The 21580-nt window shown below is 42.5% G+C and overlaps 1 protein-coding gene across 5 annotated transcripts in view; it reads right to left on the bottom strand.

The window, feature by feature from the left end:
* The window catches only part of LOC116985723 (CREB binding protein), a 137615-nt gene that overhangs the window by 60545 nt on the left and 55490 nt on the right, over positions 1 to 21580 (bottom strand). For 4 of the 5 annotated variants that reach the window (XM_033040653.1, XM_033040656.1, XM_033040654.1 and 1 more), the window contains exons 15-19: positions 16578 to 16757; positions 15436 to 15631; positions 13191 to 13309; positions 9040 to 9279; positions 7453 to 7541 (exon numbers count right to left, since the gene is read on the bottom strand). In XM_033040653.1, the coding sequence (XP_032896544.1) occupies positions 7453 to 7541; positions 9040 to 9279; positions 13191 to 13309; positions 15436 to 15631; positions 16578 to 16757 (824 nt within the window). The remainder of the gene's footprint in view (positions 1 to 7452; positions 7542 to 9039; positions 9280 to 13190; positions 13310 to 15435; positions 15632 to 16577; positions 16758 to 21580) is intronic. The other variant, XM_033040655.1, reaches the window with a different exon arrangement.

Genomic DNA, 21580 nt, shown 5'->3' with positions numbered 1-21580 from the left:
TGAACTGTTTGCAGGTGTGCAGGAATTTAGTCAACACATTGCAAATTTTAAGGAGACAATTATCCCTCTTCCATCCCACTTATGTCCAGAGTCAGGCTTTACAACAGGTATCATCGAAGGGGAGGGGCGTAACTGTGGCTCGCAAAAGCATGAACAAGTCATGAGCATGCAGTGTGTTTTATGGTTCACTTATTGCACTGTCAATAGTAAGATGCATGGAGGAAAAATTTTAAGTATGGGGGAAACTGGTGTCATTGCAGTTGGGCTAGGCAGCGATCAAATGCAAAGCCTCACATGAAGAAAATTTACACTATGCATGTCCACAGCTCAAATATTTAACAAATATTTGACTTGTAACTAAGCCTGAAATAGTTTGCTTTCTCTTCCTAAGGTTTATCCCCTCTTAAAATTGGCTGGATTCCTAAATCAAGTCTTGGGGAACAAGACTACAAAATGCCTTGGGGAACAAATTGCCAAAATAGGACAAACTTGTACTAGAGTTATATTAACTTGACAGAAATCACAAATGTACATGCCATCATTCAAATCCTCAATTAATATTTGAATGTCACATAACATACAGCATTTGGAGTTTCTGAACTGTCACGAGTGCTTGTTAATTTTAAGAAATCTATTGTGATACAACCACTACCTATAATATGCCTCTACAATATCTTATAATCTGTTTCATGGCTTAGACTTGAACAAATTTGGAACGAGTCAGGCTTGGTGCTGACAATGTGGCGTTAACCTCCAAGCCTGATGTGGAGACCACATATTAAAATTGCTGAATTTCAATTAAAACAACTCACTAACCAGTGAAAACTCACTGGTACTGGTCTGAGGTAAGCTAAAATGAAGCCCTTTTCAGGCATAGTTTGTAAATATGAAGATTCCAATAGTACCCTTTAATCAGGACAGTGGTGCAAGCTTGACAACTTTTGCCTGGACCTAAAATTCCAGTTGCTTTACTTAAATTAATTTTCTACCATTTTCCAGTGTTGCTTTTAAACTCTTTGCAATAATTGAAATCTGAATCAAGGTAAAAAAATAATACTTGGCCTAACTATGCACTCTAGACCATTAGAAAACCCAAATCCATGCTAAAAATTGAGTGATAAAATAATAAAAAAGCTGCTGGGCTGCGATAAGCTGCATGGCCACGGAACAAAGCAAATCTGTTCACCTATAGTAATAGTAAGGGTAACTATGCAAGACAAAGATTCACAAGAGTTTGAAAGTGAGGGGTGAGCAAAGGGAAAGTGAATGTATCCACAAACCAGTACCAAATATTACACAGAAGACATAAACAGATCAATGCAAAATGTATATTAGAACTAAGGGTGCCACAACTTAAGCATGTATTACAATAACAAATTTAATTTCTGTAATTCACAAATTACAACAAGTATTCTGATTTATAAACTTGTTTCTGCCCTAACAAAAACAATGCCTAACATGTCTTCTTCTTCTTGCGTATGACGTGCACAGCCTAAAGTTGTAGGACAACTTGTTCTATTTGATCTTATTTGATTGTGCACTTGTTTAAAAGCAGACTTACCTTTCATTTGTGGATATCTTGTCAGTGGTGTAACTGGGAGATTCCAAATTGTTTTTTAGCACAAGTACTTAATGGGATGTGGGGCAAATTGCACATGCAACTCCACCCAGACATGCTGTTGCAGGACAGGCCAGCCAGTTGCTCCTTCACAGAGACCTTTCCTCTGCCGCCCCTTGGATCAGGCAACCAGAGGTTAATGATGGCCGGTGCCGGCTATCCCAAGGATGGGCTCTCTTGTACTTTAAACAAAGCACTCATGCCTGCCTCAGCCAAAGGCTTGTGTGCACTCCTTGGATTTGGACACAGTGCAATTCAGGTGATGCTACATAGTATTTGGCTGCAAGCACAAGCAGCTCATAGTTTATTCCGAACAGCTCAGTCACAGAGAACTCTGTGATTTACGGACTGTTCCCAGGGATGCATTCAGAGACTGACATCGAGTGCTGCTGGAAGGTCATCAACTCGGTGAAAGACGCTCTTTGGTCTGCCCGAGCGCTGTTCACCACCCAGCGGAGCGATATGTCCGTCGGGGAATGTTTCCGACTGGCCCGCTGCAGACTGCAGGAGTATGTGCTGAGGGACGCGCTGAAGCTCGGTGCAGCCAACGCCAAGGCTCAGTGGGGGAGGACCACAGTCTAGGGTCCTTCCGCTGCTGGATATGGGGGACAGGGTGTGGTGGAGACGCCCCTCAAAATAAGGGAAGGGATCCCACGCCAGTAGGCCACATGAGTGGCAAGGGTGGGGGATAAATTTGTGAAATTTGAGCAATGTATGTAGACTGTATTGAATAATTTGTACAGCCTCCGAAAATGTCGGATGAATTTTTTGCACTGTTCATGTATTGTATATATTTATAACCTGAATAAAGTCTATTTTGAAAAACAAATAATTTTACTAAAAGAATTAAAAGTCAAACTATAATTGAGCTGTCTTAAGATGGATAAAAGTAGTATAATACATTGCCCTGCTAGATAATGTTCTGGAAAGTTTATAAAGGGGCTTTATACACTTTTATATTCAGGGCAATGTTTACAGATCGGTTGTGTACATTGCAGTGTATAATCCGGAGTCATAATTCTCTTTCTAATATTGCATAGCAATAAAATGAAAACAATATCCATCTACCAGATGTAGTGTTGGTGAATAGAAATATTTAAATACAGTAAATTCTTTAAGTTAATAGCTGATAAATAGTAACTGCAAAATTCTAAAGCGATTTAATTTCCATAATCAGAACAGAAACAAGAGCTTCTCTGACAATTTGTGAAACAGTATTACAGTCACTGTTACAAATTAACGATTTCACAAAACAATATAAAGATATTCTCAATATCATGGCACCCTTAGTCTAAGCAAATGTGTGGTTCCTATAAAAGGTTCAATTTACAGACAGTTTTATTTCTAAAAAAATCCAATCTTACTACCATTTAGAATAAGATACAAGTTTTTGTTCCAAAGCAATATGATGTGAAAGAAAATGATCTGTCAAATGCACACATATTAAAGAATATATTAAAGAACTGAAGCCAGTGAACAAAATTAACCTTAGGTATCCTGATTATACGGCCTGTCTTTGCCAGCTATAGATATTATAGCTACCATGATGTTCAACTAGTCAGTTTGCTTTGACTTTCTTATAGTTACGGATAGACACAAATCCTGTGGTCAAACTGAAGGATTTTGCACCTGGCCAAATAAATTTGTTTTACTTTTACCACAAAGATTTCCATGGGTTGATCTCATTGGTAAGATATATGAATGCAATTCCTGATTTTATGCATTTGGGAAATTGCAAGTGAGTTTTTGTGTAAAATCTAATTTCTCTTACTTTCACCGAAACCACTTTCAAAAGAGTATTCCATACTCAGTACAACATTGTTGCCTTTGGTTATGAGTGGATGTTGCTTTCTGGTAAAAACTTGGCACTGCTGTAAATGTAACTGTGTCCACATGACCATAAAGAAAGGAGAAACAACCAATAGGTGGATGAAGAGCGTGAGCTGTCGGCCCCTTGTTGGCTCTTTCATTCACACCCACCAAGCTCCTGCCTCACTGCAAGGTTCTGAATGGCACCAGGAAGTTCATTCATTCATATATCTGTGTACACTCAGCAAACATACACATTCACACTCAAATAATAACAACGTTAAAATAGTGGCATTCTGGAAGGGAAAAAAAACATTTAATCAAGTTGCACAGTAACTTTAAAATGCAATGTTAAATAGATTTGTAAATATGGAGATAGTTTTCTGACAATAAAATCCAAAATTTAGCTACGGTTTCAACTGCTTTTATCTTTATCAGTCTGTAAAATACAATACAAATCTGAATTCTCCTGAAATCCTATAGAACACTAACATGGCAGCTTGGCATGAGCAGACCAGATTCATCAGAATTAATTGGGCCAGCTTTCTGAAGAGGAAGACAAAGAGGCATGGATTTTCAAAGATGGTTGAAATAGTAATTAAAAGTACATCATTGCAATATTATGGGGCCTGCAACACATTACATCTTCTAACAATTGCTACACTTGTGGTTAATTATTTTTGTCTGTGATACATTTTACTTATGTAATATGAACTCTGTGATTTGGTAAATTCTATTAACCAAGATCTGCTGATTTATACTTTAGCTTCCAATTGACTCCTCTGAACGTTACCAGGGATACCGTTAACCTAGCAAATTGTTTAGTATTACCAGAGTGTTGTTTTGGTGCATGAAACCTTGCAGGCTGACACTGCAGTCTGACACATTCGTAAAGGGACAACTCTCTATACAAGCAGTGTTTTTTGAAGTACAGATACATACATCCTACGTTCCTTGGGTGCCAGTTAAAACCTTGCCAGTGATCCCTTTCTGTCCAGCAGCTCACAGCCACAGCACTTCACACAAAATGCTACTGAGTTCAACAACGGACAGCTGGCATTGATCAATGTAGCTGCAGTACAGTTATAGCAATCCCAATGAACAAGATTCATCAACCAGAGTTGTGAATTCACCCAGAGTTGTGAATTTGTAGAATTCTCTGCCACAGAAGGCAGTAGAGGCCAATTCACTGGATTAGTTTAAAAGAGAGATAGATAGAGCTCAAGGGGCTAACGGAATCAAGGATTATGGGGAGAAGGCAGGCACAGGTTACTGATTGTGGATGATGAGCCAAGATCACAATGAATGGCTGTGCTGGCTCGAAGGGCCAAAAGGCCTCCTCCTGCACCTATTTTCTATGTTTCTAACTCAATAATGGATCATTGAAACTCTTAGAGGACAAACCACGTGCATTTCAGATAAAGTCATTTAAATCCTCTGTACATTTCAAACTTGCTTTTTCCCTTTAACTCCCAACATTTCAGGTTTAAGTAGGTGATCTGTTATTAATGACCCCAATTTAAAGATTCTGTCAGGTGAGTTCGAACATACAAAACAAAACAGATTAACATACGTATTTTAAAAGCCTTTATAACATCTAGCTAGGAGCATAAAAGTATAATTATGGACTGCTAATTACCAGAGCTGCAAATTCAAAAACACAATCAAAACCTGAAATATTGGTTGGATTTAGTCAGCTCTTCAAAGGACCGGTATCAAATGTAGTTATTACCGCCTAATTACTGTTTGATTCTAAAATGATCTATATACAAATCTGTTCATTCCATTTCCTCAGCATATTCAACAAGCCCCGCCCACCTAGTCTGTTTACATAAAGCACTAAGGTTCGGGCAACAGTCATAACAATCATTCCTTTAACCTGTGATTTATGAGATTTGACTCAAGGTGAATATAGGTAGACCTATTGCCGCTTAAGACATGAAAGAGGAGTACATCCTGCACAATGCAGAACGTGCTCATCATCTCCTGACAAGCTAATTTCAAAAATGAGTTTTAAATTCCATGGCTGCCTCGCCGATGGTCTGTCTCGTCTTTTTCTTTCTTTGTGTTTTTAGTTTGTTGTAAAATGTATGTTTTAGTTTATCTTTAGTTTTGTATTATGCGGGGGATGTTTTTTTATCTCTTTCCTTGACGGAAATGCGACTTTTTCCGTGTCGTGTCTCCGTCCGCACTGTGCCCTAACATCGTAGAGCTGGCGGCCTCTTGCTGGGACCTTAGGAGCTCCAATTGCGGGAGCCTGCGGACTTAACATCGTGGAGCTGGCAATCCCTTTGCCAGGGATCGACCTCGGAGCTCCAATTGCGGGAGCTTGCAGACTTTAATATCGTGGAGCTTGCGGTCCCTGGTTAGCGACCGACTTTGGGCGCGCCAACCGCCCCGATCGCGGGAGCTTCGATCTCCAGCTGCGGGAGCTTCAATCGCCCCGACTGCGGATAGTTCGACTCCCCCGACCGCGAGAGAAAAGGAGGAAACGAAGATAAGACTTTATTGCCTTCCATCACGAAGGGGAATGGGGAGGAGCCGCTGTGGTGGATGTTTATGTTAAATTTTTATGTAGTTATTGTGTCTTGGTGTTTTTTTGGTATGACAGTATGGCAAATCAAATTCCTCGTATATTGCATAACATATTTGGCTAATAAATTACGATTAAACTTAGACATAGTAAAGAAATCATTTTTCTTCATGACATATTTATCCAAAGTTATAGATCTTCCCCACAAGATGACGGATGTGCGGGAGTGGGCTCCGTCTGTGTATGGCAGCCTGCCCGCAGTCCGTCTCTTCACCTTTTTTTTATTTTAAGTCCTGTCCAAAATGTTAGTGGAGGTCTTTTATGTGGTGGGTGGGGGTGGGGAAGGGGGAAACTTTAATTCTTAGTCACCTACCTGGTCGGAGAGGCAGCATCCCTCCGAGCTGCTTCTTCACCCTGTCCTCGCGGCCTACCATCGAGAATGGAGCGGCATTTCCTGTCGGGACCGGCCGGGACTACAGCTTCGGCGGCGGCGCAGCGCAAGGACACCATCACGGAGCGGGGCCACGGAGCGGGCGATGCCTTGCCGGGTCGCCGTGCAGTAAGCTCCGGAGCGCTGTGGCCGCCGACACCCGGCATCGCGGAGCTGTGGCTGCGGGCGTCCGGCCGCGGGCGGCGCTGGATTTGGAGCGCCGCGGAGCCAGGGATCGAGTTCGCCGGGGTCGGAGCTCCAACCGGCGCGGCCTGAAGTCTACGAGTGCCCCGGTCTCCGGTGAGGAGGCAGCCGCTCCAGACTTTCCAAGCTGCTTGAGGAATTGTTTCACCCGACGCCAGAGTTCCATCTTCACGGCAAGAGGGCCCTGAAAATCATCGGACTGGCTGCAAGGCCACAAATGGGCCCCGACCTCGGGTGTTTCAGAGGAAGAGGACTTAACTTTCTGTTGCCTTTCCGCACAGTGGAAATTTTTGATTCTGTTGTGGGGGGATGTTTGTGTTGAACTCTATAAAGTGTTGTGTCCATTTTCTTTCTTTCTTTATTTTTAACCTTTTTCTATGGTGTGTATGGAAACTTATTATTTAATTTATGTAAAGCACTTTGGTGTCAATGCAAGTTGACTTAAAACGTGCTATATAAATAAAACTTACTTACTTACTTACTTACTTACAACAATAATCAAATGCCGCTACAAACGCAATGGACCAAAATAAATCCCACAATCTATCCTAACTAACATATACATTTAGAATATGGGACCATCAAAACAGCAAAATCTCAAATAAATCAAAGTATTAAACAGTTCACAGTAACAGCTCCTACAGACCCTAATTCAGTGGCTTCCATCACCAAAGATTTAATTCATTCTAGACTTATAATAGTTGTACCACAGAAATAATCAAAATTACGCTTTTCGAAAGTTTGCCTGCAGCCGGGCAATGAACCTGGTTTGTCACCAAGAGAACAATTTCCATTCTGTGCCATTGTCACCCTTCCTTCACACAATATGCAACAACCCCACCCCTTACATTTCCTTACCTGTTCTGATAGCTGAAATACGTGGCGTCGCGAGGGATTGTACACAACTGTTTACCATAGCAGCACAATGTCTGAGGGGAAAACTCATACTAAAAAAAGAAAATGCAAAATAACAATTGAATCTGGTTAAAACCATGGCAATGTGTCAAACAGTTACATTCAGTTCAGGAGCAGACAAATTAAATGCAGCAAATTTAGTCTTCTCAGCACTTCAGTAATGTGAACATTCTGTGCTTCTTATTAACATTAACTGTACAGATTTTAATGCAGATTAGAGACAAAGGGCTAAAACAAACTCACAACACTAAGATAAACTGAAGACATGCATGGTCATATACCTTCGTGCTATTTGTGAAAATTGATTTACGAAGGTGAAAAATATTGGATCTGGAGAATCTAACAATTTCCCACTTCTACAATCAGGTCTAAAGTTTATTAAGGCATGGAAGGTCTTAAGGCTTCACAATGGTATTTGCTTAGCATGATTGATTTAAAGATGCACCATGGAAACCGTCCCATTGGCCCACCGAGTCCACGCTAATCATTGATCACCCGTTCACACTAACTATATGTAATCCCACTTTCACATCCACTTCCTACACTGTATGGACAATATACAGGGTCAATTAACCTACAAACTAATCTCCCTGCTAAATATTCATGTTTGTCCTACAATCATTAATATATATTGTAAACATTTCTGGTCCCTGTATCACCCCACTGTTTGTAATATATAACTGCTTCCAATAAACAACTAGTTATTGGTTGTCAAACTAGATGAGATGCCATCATCCCTACTCACTGTATCCTGCCTGTTGGTCCATCTATGCCAATATACTATCTCTGGCATCTGTGACCTCAAATGTCAAGCTCTTAATTTTGATATCTCTCCAAGTGCTTCACATCATACCCGATTGCCTTTGCTTGTGTTGATCATTAATTTTCCATATCATGAATACTTTGTTCATTGATACAAAACCGTTGTTACTTTAAGTCACCTTTTTTTACTCAATTTGCCTCTTGCCGTCAATTTCTCTGCTATGCACTCATGCACTTTTGCTTTCTACTGTTCTTAACTTAATTTCTGCCCTTGCTTTTCTCTCTCCTTAGACCCCTGGCTAAGTTCTCAACCCTCTGGCATTCCACTTTGAACCCCTCCCTCCAACAGCACCAGAGTTGGGGATAACTCACTACATGGATGCACTCTGATCCGGTGGGTTTTCACAGCTCTTTATTTCATATTTCCAAAATCTGCTGTTGTTGTTTTTGTTTTACAATTAATGTGTACAGAACTTTCACCTTAACCTTTGTTAAGGTGAAAAATTAAGATAAAAATATCTTGGAAGAAGATAACATGCAAACAAAACATTTCTCAAATTTTATTGTAAGTCTTTGATTGTCATAAATGAATACTGCCCTCCATAGTTACAAGACATGACAGTAATTTTCTAGAACTGACAAGAGTGATGACAATTAAAAAGGTAAATAAAAAAATTCACACCAATGACAGATCGACGATGCAAACTGCATATTAAATATTTTTTATATCCAAAGCACTTTAGCCTCTTTTGAAATAAAGGAGCTTACCTTTCGTCCACAACAGTAGCCAAGAGACTGCATGACGGGATCAATCTCCTGCTCGAAGACCTCGGCTAATTTTGCACAGTATTTATATACACGGGAGGTCTTGCGATTGTACAACCATGCATTGTTGAACATCAACCATACATCTTCTACATACTGCCATGGCTCCTGGTACTGCCCAGTATCCAGCTTCCGTTTTATTGTTGACAGATCCATAGGATTCTTCACTATGTCAAAATAATCCTGTACAGGAGATGAGAAGGAGAAACATTCAGGCAGCAATGTCAATGCTGTGCGGTCTCCAAGTATAACTCAATCCCCTCTGCAGGTTTCAGAACAAAGCTCGAGGACTACATTTTCCTCTCAGTTTGTCTGAAACACAAGTGTGGATTTGAGAAACTTAAATACTTTAAAATGAGGTAAAATTGTATGCAAATAGTCAGCATTCAATGGTCGAGGTAACTTCAAGGCTATCAGTATCCATTCTTCATGTGCACACTTTAAGTAAAAAATGGTAAAGCCTCGCTACATTTTGAACATTTTTATTTTTGCTGAAAAATATTTTGGTTCCGAGTCACCACTTTCCCAAGTGGTTCTTATATTTCTTCATTACAGAAACAGTTTAATCCCAAACAGTTGTTAAATTATGTTGGTATATTTATGTCGGTAGATTTGCAACATATCCACCGATTATTTCAAATATTGTAATAGAGCGCAGACTCGGTTCTTCTTCTATCTAGAAGGGCATTTTAATTGTCAAACAAGTTTGAACTTGAATAAATTTGAATGTTTAGTAGGTAAAATAACAAGTGGTTGGGTGGTTGCTGGTCAGCGCAGATTTGGTGGGCCCATGGCCATTTTCAGTAAGACTTTCTGTCATGCCATACTAAACAATGGATCATTGTAACAAATACACAGAAAACATCACCACCCTGTCTATTTGCACTGCTACTTTCAGGGAACCACGGACATGTACCCCAGGCTACAACGCTGCTCAGGGGCATCCTATTTACAGGACCAGCCCTACCTTGATTTAACTTACCAAAATGCACTTGTCCAAATTAATTTCCATTGCCAATTCTTGGCCTACTTTCCCAGTTGACCTAGACCATGTGGTACTCTAATATACCCTTCTTCCCTGTCCACTATACCACCAATTTTGGTGTAATTCACAAACTTACTAACCATGCCTCATCTCATATCATTCTCATCCTAGTTATTAATATAGATGACAAAGAACAGTGGACCCAGCATCGATCAGTATGGCACACCACTGATCACAGACCGCCAATGTGGAATTCTGTGTCTGTGGAATTCTCTGCCTCAGAGGGCAGTGGAGGCGGGTTCTCTGGATGCTTTCAAGAGAGAGCTAGATAGGGCTCTTAAAAATAGAGGAGTCAGGGGATATGGGGAGAAGGCAGGAACGGGGTACTGATTGGGGATGATGAGCCATGATCACATTGAATGGCGGTGCTGGCTCGAAGGGCCGAATGGCCTACTCCTGCACCTATTGTCTATTGTCAATCTAAAAAACACCCCTCTTCTACCACCTTCGGACTCCTACCAATAAGCCAATGTTGTATTCAATTGGCTAACATACTGGATTCCATGTGATCTAGCCAGATCTGTTTGAAGAACCTTTGGCATCAGTGCACTTTATTTATTTAGCGAATGCAAAGTCCTTTAGCCAAGCAGTTGCCTCTTGATCTGCTGTATGAAGGGTGACAAGTCCTCCTTTGAGTCTTTGTTGAGGGCATGCTTCAATGATGTGTTACATTGTTTGCTGTTCTCCACAAGCACACCGTGGGGTTGGGCTGCTGCCCCATTTGTGAAGGCTGGCCAAGCAGGGGCCATGTCCACTGCCAAAAGTGTATGCGACAGCTCAGGGCTTAGTGGGCTGTGTGCAAACCGTTTAAGACATTTGGGCAGGTACATGGATAGGGTAGGTTTAGAGGGTTATGGGCCAAGTGCGGGCAGGTGGGACTAGTGTAGATGGGGCATGTTGGTAGGCATGGGCAAGTTGGGCTGAAGGACCTGTTTCCATAGGGCAGGAAATATTGCAGGTAGTGGGGTGGGGTGCTCAGCAAAGCTCCCTCAGCATTTAACAGTACTAAATATCCAAACTCAATACTCTGTGAGTGTTACGAACCGGAAATTTGACTGGCTGAAGATCAAGTGGGAGGTGGGTATCCTGCAGTTGGCTCACCTCTCCAATTTACAAGGCACATGAGGATTGAGATGCTAAATCCTACAGCTGTTCAAATGAGTGCAGCTCCAATAATAACCAAGCCCAGTATCATTAGGAAAAAACACCCATCCACCATGCGATCATACACTTCTGCCTCTAGTGGGGCACCACCGTAGTGAAGTGGCACTGTTGTACACAGTAATGTTTCTTTGACTGGTGGCGCAGCAGTAGAGCTGCTTGTAGCGCCAGAGACTCACTCCGGGTGCTGTCTGTACGGAGTTTGTACTTTCTCTTTGTGACCGCTGGGTTTTCTCCGAGATCTTCGGTTTCTTCCCTCACTCCAAAGACGAGCAGGTTTGTAGGTTAATTGGCTTTGTATAAGTGTACATTGCCCCTAGTGTGTGTAAGATAGTGTTAGTGTGCGGGGATCACTAGTCGGAGCGGAGTCGGTGGGCTGAAGGGCCTGTTCCGCACTGTATCTCTAAACTAAACTACATCTCCCAAAGTCCACAACCTCTAGCTTCTAGGAAGCAGAAAGGAAGGACAATGCTAGTAGCCCTCACCGAACTTTTGTCTAATTCATGCCCATCCAGATGTGGCTATGTTCCTTCAGTGTCACTGAACATCTTAAGATTTCTTACCTAACAGCACTGTGGGATATGTTCACCACACCAACTGCAGTGGTTCATGAAAGGTGCTGACTAACATAGGAATGGTTATTGTACATGGATTATATTACCAACATCACAATGAGCAAACTCAGAATCAGTTTCTATTGCATCAAAAACCTACTATCATTTGCAACCACCACACAATGCAGCAGGTGTGCGGTTAAACTTGCAACTTAACTCGTTTGTGGATCTAAGAAGCAGGCGGTTTTAAATTTTCTCAGACTAACCACTAAACCACCAGCTTCCTCCAGAACAAAGAAAATGAATATCAGGCTGACAGTCTGATTGATTCAGTATTTTCCCTGAGAAACAAAAATATAATCACTGCATATATCGAAGTAACTACATTGATCAGGTAAAATGCAAGGGCCACTTTAAGCCATACAATGCTGTCAGTCTATCTTCCAGAACCTACCTCATGTTGGAAACGCCAAATTAGAATCTTTGCAACAAATAGAAGAGTATTTGATACAGCTTGCAATAACTTTACATGGGAGTACAACCAAATAAACATTAACAATCGATTCAGGGCATTTGTACATAATATAAAGGAAACATCATGGTCCACCATATGGCAGTAGTTTCCAATGATTTCAAATGGAACAGTCTTTATTTAGATGTCCAGATTAGATGTCCAGGACTTTCTCATATGCGTTGCCTAATGCACAAGTTCCAGACTATGGACAGTAATGGTCATGGTAACTGCTTAAGAAGTTCCGTGACTGGACTCCCAAGGCCAGCCGTGGCACAGTACACATGATTTCAATGGAGCTTGTGCAGCTGAACAGAAAATTGTAAAGGGGACCATGTACTTTAAAAAAAATCTGCACTTTCTCTACAGCTGTAACACTATCCTATGCACTGTTTCCTTTCTCCTTTTGCACTACCTGTTTTACTCATGTATGGTATGGTTTGCCTGGATAGCACACAAAACAGTATTTACAGCATTTCGGTAGATAGTGGAGTGCAGGAGACTGAGGGGTGATCTTATAGAAATGTATAAATTGATGAGGGGCATAAATAGGGTGAATGTACATTTTTCCCCCAGGGTAAGGGAATCAAGAAATAGAGGGCATAGGTTTAAGGTGAGAGGGGAAAGATTGAAGGGCAACATTTTCACACGAAGGACGGTACTCACATCTCCATGTTACACTTTAACATATAAAATGTTCAGCTGCATGAAACCCCAGCTACAAAAAAAAACTGTCACTGAAGGCATGGTTGAAACATCATCTAACAATACTAGCAGCTGCACACGGTAACAAGGTCAAACATATTCACCAATTAGTACTCACAGGAATTCCCAACAGTGAGGGATCTACAGGCTGCCTGAATGGCAGCGATTCTGGGTCTTGACGGTACAATGCTTCAAGCGTGGGCATAAGTGCTTGCCGCAGTTCTTCTGGTTTGAAAACTAACAGAAGACAAAGATCAGTGAGGTCAGCTCATCACAAGACCATGCTCTAGTTCAGTAGATAATGACACATTGCTTCTGATACAGTGCATTCAGAAAGTATTCAGACCTCTTCACTTTTTCCACATTTTGTTATGTTACAGCCTTATTTTTAAATGGATTAAATTCATTTTTTTATCATCAATCTACACACAATACCCCATAATAAAAAACAGGCGTTTAGAAATGTTTGCAAAGTAATTAAAAAGAAATAACTGAAATATCACATTTACATAAGTATTCAGTCCCTTTACTCAGTACTTTGTTGAGGCACCTTTGGCAGCGATTACAGCCTCAAGTCTTCTTGGGTATGACGCTACAACCTTGGCACACCTGTATTTGGGTAATATCTCCCATTCTTCTCTGCAGATCCTTTCAAGCTCTGTCAGGTTGGATGGGGAGAGTCGATGCACAGCTATTTTCAGGTCCCTCCAGAGATGTTCGATCAGGTTCAAGTCCAGGCTCTTGCTGGGCCACTCAAGGACATTCACAGACTTGTCACAAAGCCACTCCTGCGTAGTCTTGGCTGTGTGCTTAGGGTCGTTGTCCTGTGGAAGGTGAACCTCCGTCCCAGTCTGAGGTCCAGAACGCTCTGGAGCAGGTTTTCATCAAGGATCTCTCTGTACTTTGCACCGATCATTTTTCCCTCAATCCTGACTAGTCTCCCAGTTCCTGCCACTGAAAAACATCCCCACAGCATGATGCTGCCACCACCGTGATGAGCGGTGCTTGGTTTCCTCCAAATGTGATGCTTTGCATTCAGGCCAAAGAGTTCAATCTTGGTTTCATCAGCCCATGGTTGTTTCTCATGGTCTGTGCTTTAGGTGACTTATGGCAAACTCCAAGAGGGCTGTCATGTGCCTTTTACTGAGAAGTGGCTTCCATCTGGCCACTCTATAATAAAGGCCTAATTGGTGGAGTGTTGCAAATATAGTTGTCCTTCTGGAAGGTTCTCCCATCTCCACAGAGGAACTCTGGAGCTCTGTCAGAGTGACCATTGGGTTCTTGGTCACCTCCCTGACCAAGGCCCTTCTCCCCCGATTGCTCAGTTTGGCCAGCTCTATGAAGAGTCCTGGTGGTTCCAAAGTTCTCCCATTTAAGAATGACGGAGGCCACTGTGCTCTTCAGGACCTGCAATGCTGCAGAAATTGTTTTATACCCTTCCCCAGATCTGTGTCTTGACACAATCCTGTCTCAGAGGTCTACGGACAATTCCTTAGTCTTCGTGGCTTGGTTTTTGCTCTGACATGCACTGTCAACTGTGGGACCTTATATAGACAGGTGTGTGCCTTTCCAAATCATGTCCAATCAATTTAATTTACCACTGGTGGACTCTAATCAAGTTGTAGAAACATTTCAAGGATAATCAATGGAAACAGGATGAACCTAAGCTCTATTTTGAGTATCATAGCAAAAGGTCTGAATTCTTATGTAAATGTGATATTTCAGTTATTTATTTTTGATTACTTTGCAAAAATTTCTAAACACCTGTTTTCGCTTCTTCATTCTGGGGTATTGTGTGTAGATTGATGATAAAAAAAAATTTTTTAATCCATTTTAAAATAAGGCTTTAATGTAACAAAATGTGGAAAAAGTGAAGGGGTCTGAATACTTTCTGAATGCACTGTATAGTCAATTGTGCTTTCATCAAAAGGTTGCAGTAGCTTTTAGGAGATGGCACACTTGGAGAGTGGGTGCTCATCTAGATAACAGCTCTATGTTCACCAGGTTCAGATTATAGCAACCATTATAAGAGAGTTTTAAAGCACAGATGTTCCCAAGGAATGGACAGCTTCCAGTGATATGACCAAATGCCCACAAAAACCAAGTAAATCTGTTTCCCTTTCAGTCCTCACCTGTGCGGTTAGGGCTTGCCTGTGTGTGAATAAAACTCTTCATGCTGTGGGCTTGACTGCTTTGGCCTAATGCTTGATAGCACACTGCTGCTGGAGATCATGCACAAAACAATTACTGTGCAGCACTAGCTTCATGTACCCAGGGGTGTGAAATAATTCATATGCAACATCCCTGAGAGCTGGGTGCAGAAGCTATTTGAATGGTATATGAGTTTACTATGAAACACCTACACTTTCGACGTGACTGTGGAGGCGATGCTGATGACTGAGATGATGCATTGGCTCCAGTCTCCTCCTCCTCTTCTTTGGGTTCGGTTTTAATTTCTGGTTTCTCCTCCTCCTCCACCTCCTCCATTGCATCCTGCTTGTTTTCAACACTTTCGTTACTCTCTTCCTTCAGCTGTGGACATGAAGACACCTCGTCACTCTGCAGATAGATTAAAAACACAAAGCTACAGTGCCCTCCATAATGTTTTTTTCTATTACAAATCTCAAATTGTGGAGTGCAGAGGCAAATAAATAAATGATGGGTATTTGTCCCAAACATTATGGAGGGCACTGTATATCCCTCGATACTTGGAAAATGCATCACTTTGTTTCATTTCTCCTTGTTAATTTTCATTATATACTCCTGAAATCTATCACAACTTTCCTTACTTTTCCCCATACATCCACGTTTTGTGTAATTTGCTTTGATTAGAAATGGTGCTCTGTACACCCACACCCAACATTATCACACATTAAGAAAACTGGTGGTCGTGGTAGACCTCTGTGTAACACATCATTTTCTACAGCCCATGTAACACCCAATCAATTCATCTCTGTGTTCTTCCCTGCCCAAAGACAATTTTGTACTTGTATTGTCACTAGCCCTTTAATTCTTTGGGATTAAATTTATTGACAAGCTTTTTGTGGCACGATATCAAATGCCTTTTAGCAGTCCACGTGCACAACACCAAACCCTATTTCCTCAACAAAAAAATAAATCTATTTAGTTAAGTACAACTTGTCTTTAACAGCCCCATGCTGGGTTTAACGTACTATTACTACATATCTGAATAACTATTAAATGTGTCCCTGATTGTTGTTTCCATCATGTCCCCCACGTTCACGGTTGAAGTGTCTGCACATCATTGCTGGGTTTATCATTTCTCTCCTTATGTGCAGTGGGGTAGTAATTACAGTCCTCCAGCACTCTAGCATTACCCCATTGTCAAAGAAAAAAGGAAAATGATGGCCAATACCACCACATTTTCAACCCTTACTTCCCTGAGTCACCTAGGATGCAGCCCAGCTGGTGATTTATCTACCAAGGGTACAATCATTTTTGGGGGGAATACTTCAAGAGTTGTGATACTTGCTGACTTCTGTACCTCGGTTTTGACTTCCGTCTGGGCTTCTGGTGGCTCGGATTCCACTTCGTCCATTTTGGCCTCGGTTTTGGCTTCAGACAGCGGTGCTTCGGTGATGAGCTGCTGCGAGTTAGTGTCTGTACTAGCCACAGAGGCTGGGGTGGCCACTCTACCATCCATGCTTGCCGCAGATTGTGAGAGCTTTAACATTTAGAACAGAAACACACATGTTTCAATTGTAAAGATAGCTGCATCGTGCAATGAGAAATGGTGAACAAATAACCTAACATTAACAAATCTCTGGTGCAAGAGTTAATGGCAACAATCTAGATCATTTGTGATCTAGCAATCACACTACATATTTAAGCATAAACTATATTGGTGCATAGATTGTGGGATGGTTACAGAAACAGCACCACTGGTTTGACAGTTGAATTATAAGCAATAAAACATTATTGTTTAGTCTAGTTTATTGTCATGCGCACCGAGGTACAATGAAAAACTTTTTTATTGCATGCTATCCAGTCAGTCGAAAGACTATACATGATTACAATCAAGTTATTCACAGTGCACTGACACAGCAGAAAGGGAATAACATTTAGTGCAAGATAAAGTCCAGTAAAGTCTGAACAAAGATAGTCTGAAGGTCTCCAATGAGATGGATGGTAGCTCAGGACGCTCTCTAGTTGGTGATTGGATGGTTCAGTTGCCTGATAACACTGTAGAATTGCTTTATTCTATTTGAGTGTTCAAACGTTTTGTAAACGACTTAACAGGCACAGGTCTGGAGTTTAAATCATCTTTAATCATAAGATATAGTAGAGCAGTACAGTGAGTTGTTAGTTCATCGCTACTACTAGTATAACTACGCAATGTAGGAAATGGTCTACTAATGCGACCCGAACGCATACGGACAAACCCCTCTCCCTCCGTACCAGAAAAGTCAGTGGGGCTGGGAGGTGGGGAACCCGAAAAAGAGAGTGCAGCCGGAGACACTTGAGGAGACCGGCGGGGTGAGCATGCGGGAATTTTAACGTGGGTGGATGGGGTAACCGACCGAGGCAGAGAGTGCATGCTGGGACCAGGGAGAACAGGGGCAGCAGAGGGTTTGAACGGCAGAGGCGGTGCATATGGACCGGTAGGAGCTGGTCGAGGTTCGGTCGCAAGCAGTAGATGTTGATGGCTGTGCTGGTACAGAACACCATCGGCGTTGATAAGGTAGGAACGAGGTTCTTTGGATGAGCCTACAACAAAACCCAGATGGGTAGGTCCCACAGCAGCCTGCAAACGGACCACTTGACCTTGCATTAGAGGTTTTAGTGGTTTGCTGGACTTGTCATAGGAGCGCTTCTGAATATCTTGTCTCTCCTGAATGCGCATCTGGACCGCAGTGGGTTTGAGCACCTGTGGCCTCAGCTGTTGCTGGGCAACGGGTAGTGGAGGTCGTGTTGTACGAGACATCAGCCGTTGAGCGGGAGAACCCAGGACCCCGTCCCTGGAAATGTTTCTCAGGTTCAGGAGGTCGAGGTAGACATCAGACTTGGCAAGATGAGAACGTTCCATTAGTTGTTTTGCGCTCCAGACGGCACGTTCAGCTAGGCCGTTGGATTGGGGGTATTCAGGGCTGCTGGTGACATGATGGAAATTCCATCGTCTGGCAAAGTGTTTGAATGCGTGGCTGGTGAATTGTCTTCCGTTGTCGAGAGAGTGTCGGCGATGAGCATGTCTTTGCCTTTTTTGTAAATGATCTTGAAATCAAATTGCTGGAGCTACATCATCATGCTCTGCAAACGTGCAGGCGCTGCGTGAATAGGTTTGTTCAGGATGGTTACTAGTGGTTGATGGTCAGTTTCGATTGTGAAAGTTTTCCCAAAGATGAAATCTTTAAATTTGGAGCATGCGAAGACAACAGTTAGCAGCTCCTTTTCGATTTGGGCATAGCGCTGCTCGGTGTCCGTCATGGTGCGAGAGGCACACGATACAGGCCGCACTGTGCCGTTGGCAGATGTTTGAATGCAGGCTGCGCCCAACCCGTATTGGGAGGCATCACAGGTAATTGTGACTTGTCGCATCAGGTCGAAGTATGTCAAGGTGGGAGCGCTGGCCAGCTGTAGTTTTAAAGTCAAACACCTGTTGGTGTTGCTGGTACCAGATCCAGGCAGTGTCCTTGTGGGTGAGCTGTCTCAGTGGCAAGATGAGTTAGCTGAGATTGGGTATAAACTTTCCTAGATTGTTGACCATACCCAGAAAGCATTGAAGGCTGAGTACGTCGGCAGGGGAAGGCATTTCGTTGATGGCTGCAGTTTTCTTAGGGTCTGGCTTCAGTCCATTGTAGGTGAATACGTGTCCGACATAGGTGACCTCGGGAACGCGGAACGTGCATTTCTTGGGGTTGAACTTTAGGTTAATCTCACGTGCCCTGTCCAGAATCTGCTTTAAATTTGAGTCATGCTCCGCTAGGTCCTTGCCATGCAGCAGCATGTCATCAACAATGATAGCGCATGGGAAACCTGTGAACAGCTGTTCCATGGTTCTCTGAAAAACTTTGCTAGCCGAATTGATACCAAATGGCATTCTGAGAAATTTGAATCTGCAAAATAGTGTGGCAAACGTGGTGAGGTTCGAGGACTCGTCATCTAGAGGTATCTGCCAGAACGAGCTTTTTGCATCTAGCACGGAGAACACTGTTACGCGACCGATTTGAGCCGCGACGTCTCCGATAGTTCTCGTCAGATAGGGTGGGCGCTTGATGGCTGTGTTTAGGTCTCTTGGGTTGATGCACACTCTGAGCTCATCTTTATCTTTCTATTTCGTGACAACCATGGTGGAAACCCAGTCTGTAGGTTCATTGATTTCAGCCAGTACACCCATGGACACCATATTTTTAAGTTCAGTCTGGATTCTGTCACGCCTGGCATGTGAGGGGCACGGACGGCTGGGACGACGATGGGGTCAATGGCGATTTTGTAAGTCACAGGCAGCTTGCCCAGTGTATCATCGAACAGATCTTGGTAGTTTTGAATCGGGTCATCAGATATTTGTAGCTTGTGGACGGAGCGGCCGAAAGAGACTAACCCCAGGTCCTGGCATGCATGAATTCCCAGAAAAGTCACAGACTTTGATTTTAGGACGTAGAAAATCAGATTTTTTGTGACATTTTCCAATACACACTTGAAGCTAGTTTTTCCAAGGGGGTACATCACCTCCCCCCCATAGGCATGCAAGGTAGAGGCGTCTCTAGTCAAGGTCTCATTATTTCTTATCTTGTTGTAGACGCTCAGCGACATTACATTCACGCGCGCTCCAGTATCCAATTTGGCCTTCACAGGCTTGTTATTAATTAGCATGGAAACAGAGTGATCCAAAAGCTTACCAGCTGTGTGTAGGAGAGTGTGAACAGTAGACTCTTCATATGAGCTAACTGGATCATCCTCGCGGGCAGCTTCGAGCTGTTCTTGGTAGTCGGAGAATGTTTGGTCTTGTCGCAACAGGTGTAGATTAGATGCCAAAGTGGAATTGCGGTTCCCGCGGGACCCGCAGCAAACGGCGAAGTGGTTCATTTTCTTGCAGTAGTTGCATGGCTTGCCGTTCGCTGGACAGAATGGCCGACCTTTGTTGTGGAAGTAGTTAGTTAGGGCACCTTTGCGGCGGTTCATTCACAAATTTTCTGCTAGTTTTCAGCATGGCGTGTTTAGTGAAGCCCGTCTGGTTTATACTCTTCTTATGAGTGTCAAACAGGTCGCTCAGTGGGGCCACAACCTCCGACATATGGCAGGCATGCACAGCTTGTTCGAGAGTTAGGTCAGCATTACGGAGTAGTTCTGTTTTGAGCTTTTGATCAGACATACCACTAATGTGTTTGACACATATCAACTCGTTCATTATTTCACCGAGGCGACATCGCTGAGCCATGTATCTCAAGTCGCAAATGAAACGTTCAACAGATTCGTCAGGAAGCTGTTGTCTCGCGAAGAATTTAGCTCTTTCCAGGATGCGGTTAGAAGGCAGGTCACACAGTTCACGGAATTTACGCAGCAGGACATTGGGGTTACGCATAGTCTCGGCTGGTACTAGTACCTGACCAATACCGTTAAGTACAGCTTGCGCAAATTCGAAGGTTTGCGGGCGAATCAGAGCCTCGGGTCCCGCCAGGTTTAGCAAGAGCAAAGCCTTGACCTCATCTGGATCATTACGATGGACGATGTTGATATAGTGTTCGTAGTCAATCTCGAAAAGCCTCCATCGTTCTCCAATGTCTGAATCAAAGATGAGCTGAGCTGGCTTGCGGCACGAATGAGCCATGGTAATAAAAGATCAAACTAATAAAACGCAAATAAAACCCGGTATACGGACGCAGTGGGTTACTTCACGCTTTCTGACACCATGTAAATGACTTAATAGACACAGGTCAGGAGTTTAAATCATCTTTAATCATAAGGTATAGCAGAGCAGTGCAGTGGGTTGTTAGTTCATCGCTACTACTAGTATAACTACGCAATGTAGGAAATGGGTGTTAATATAAAGTGTACAGTAAGGTGGAGTTAGTGATGCTACATTACTCTGATTGGTTCACATGCAATAACCAATCTACACTTTTCATTGAAAGATTTTTGAGATTAGACAGGAATATCTGAACTATTTACAGTTCAGCCAAAAAGTGATGAATTAACTTGTAAAATCTTAACCAGTAAATGATATTGAAAATGGAGACACAAGAAACCGCATATGCTGGAATCCTGAGCAAAGCACAAAGTGCTGAAGGAACTCAACGGGCAGCAGCCGTGGAGGGAATGGTCAGATGACGTTTTGGAGTCAGGGCACTTCTCCAGTCTGAAGAAGGGTCGACCTGAATCATTGCCTGTCCATTCCATCCACTGACCAACTGAGGTGCTTTGACCAACTGAGGTGCTTTGTGTTTAAATCGGTGATATTGAAAACTCCAGGGATTTAATGCCTAAAATTCAAAATGTCTCCACATTCTTTACAGCATTTAAATTACTAATGAAAAGTGTTACTAATTTTAT

This window comes from Amblyraja radiata, chromosome 22 (genome assembly GCF_010909765.2).
Source record: "Amblyraja radiata isolate CabotCenter1 chromosome 22, sAmbRad1.1.pri, whole genome shotgun sequence".
NCBI lineage: Eukaryota > Metazoa > Chordata > Chondrichthyes > Rajiformes > Rajidae > Amblyraja > Amblyraja radiata.
This window is presented reverse-complemented; position numbering and strand designations above follow the sequence as displayed.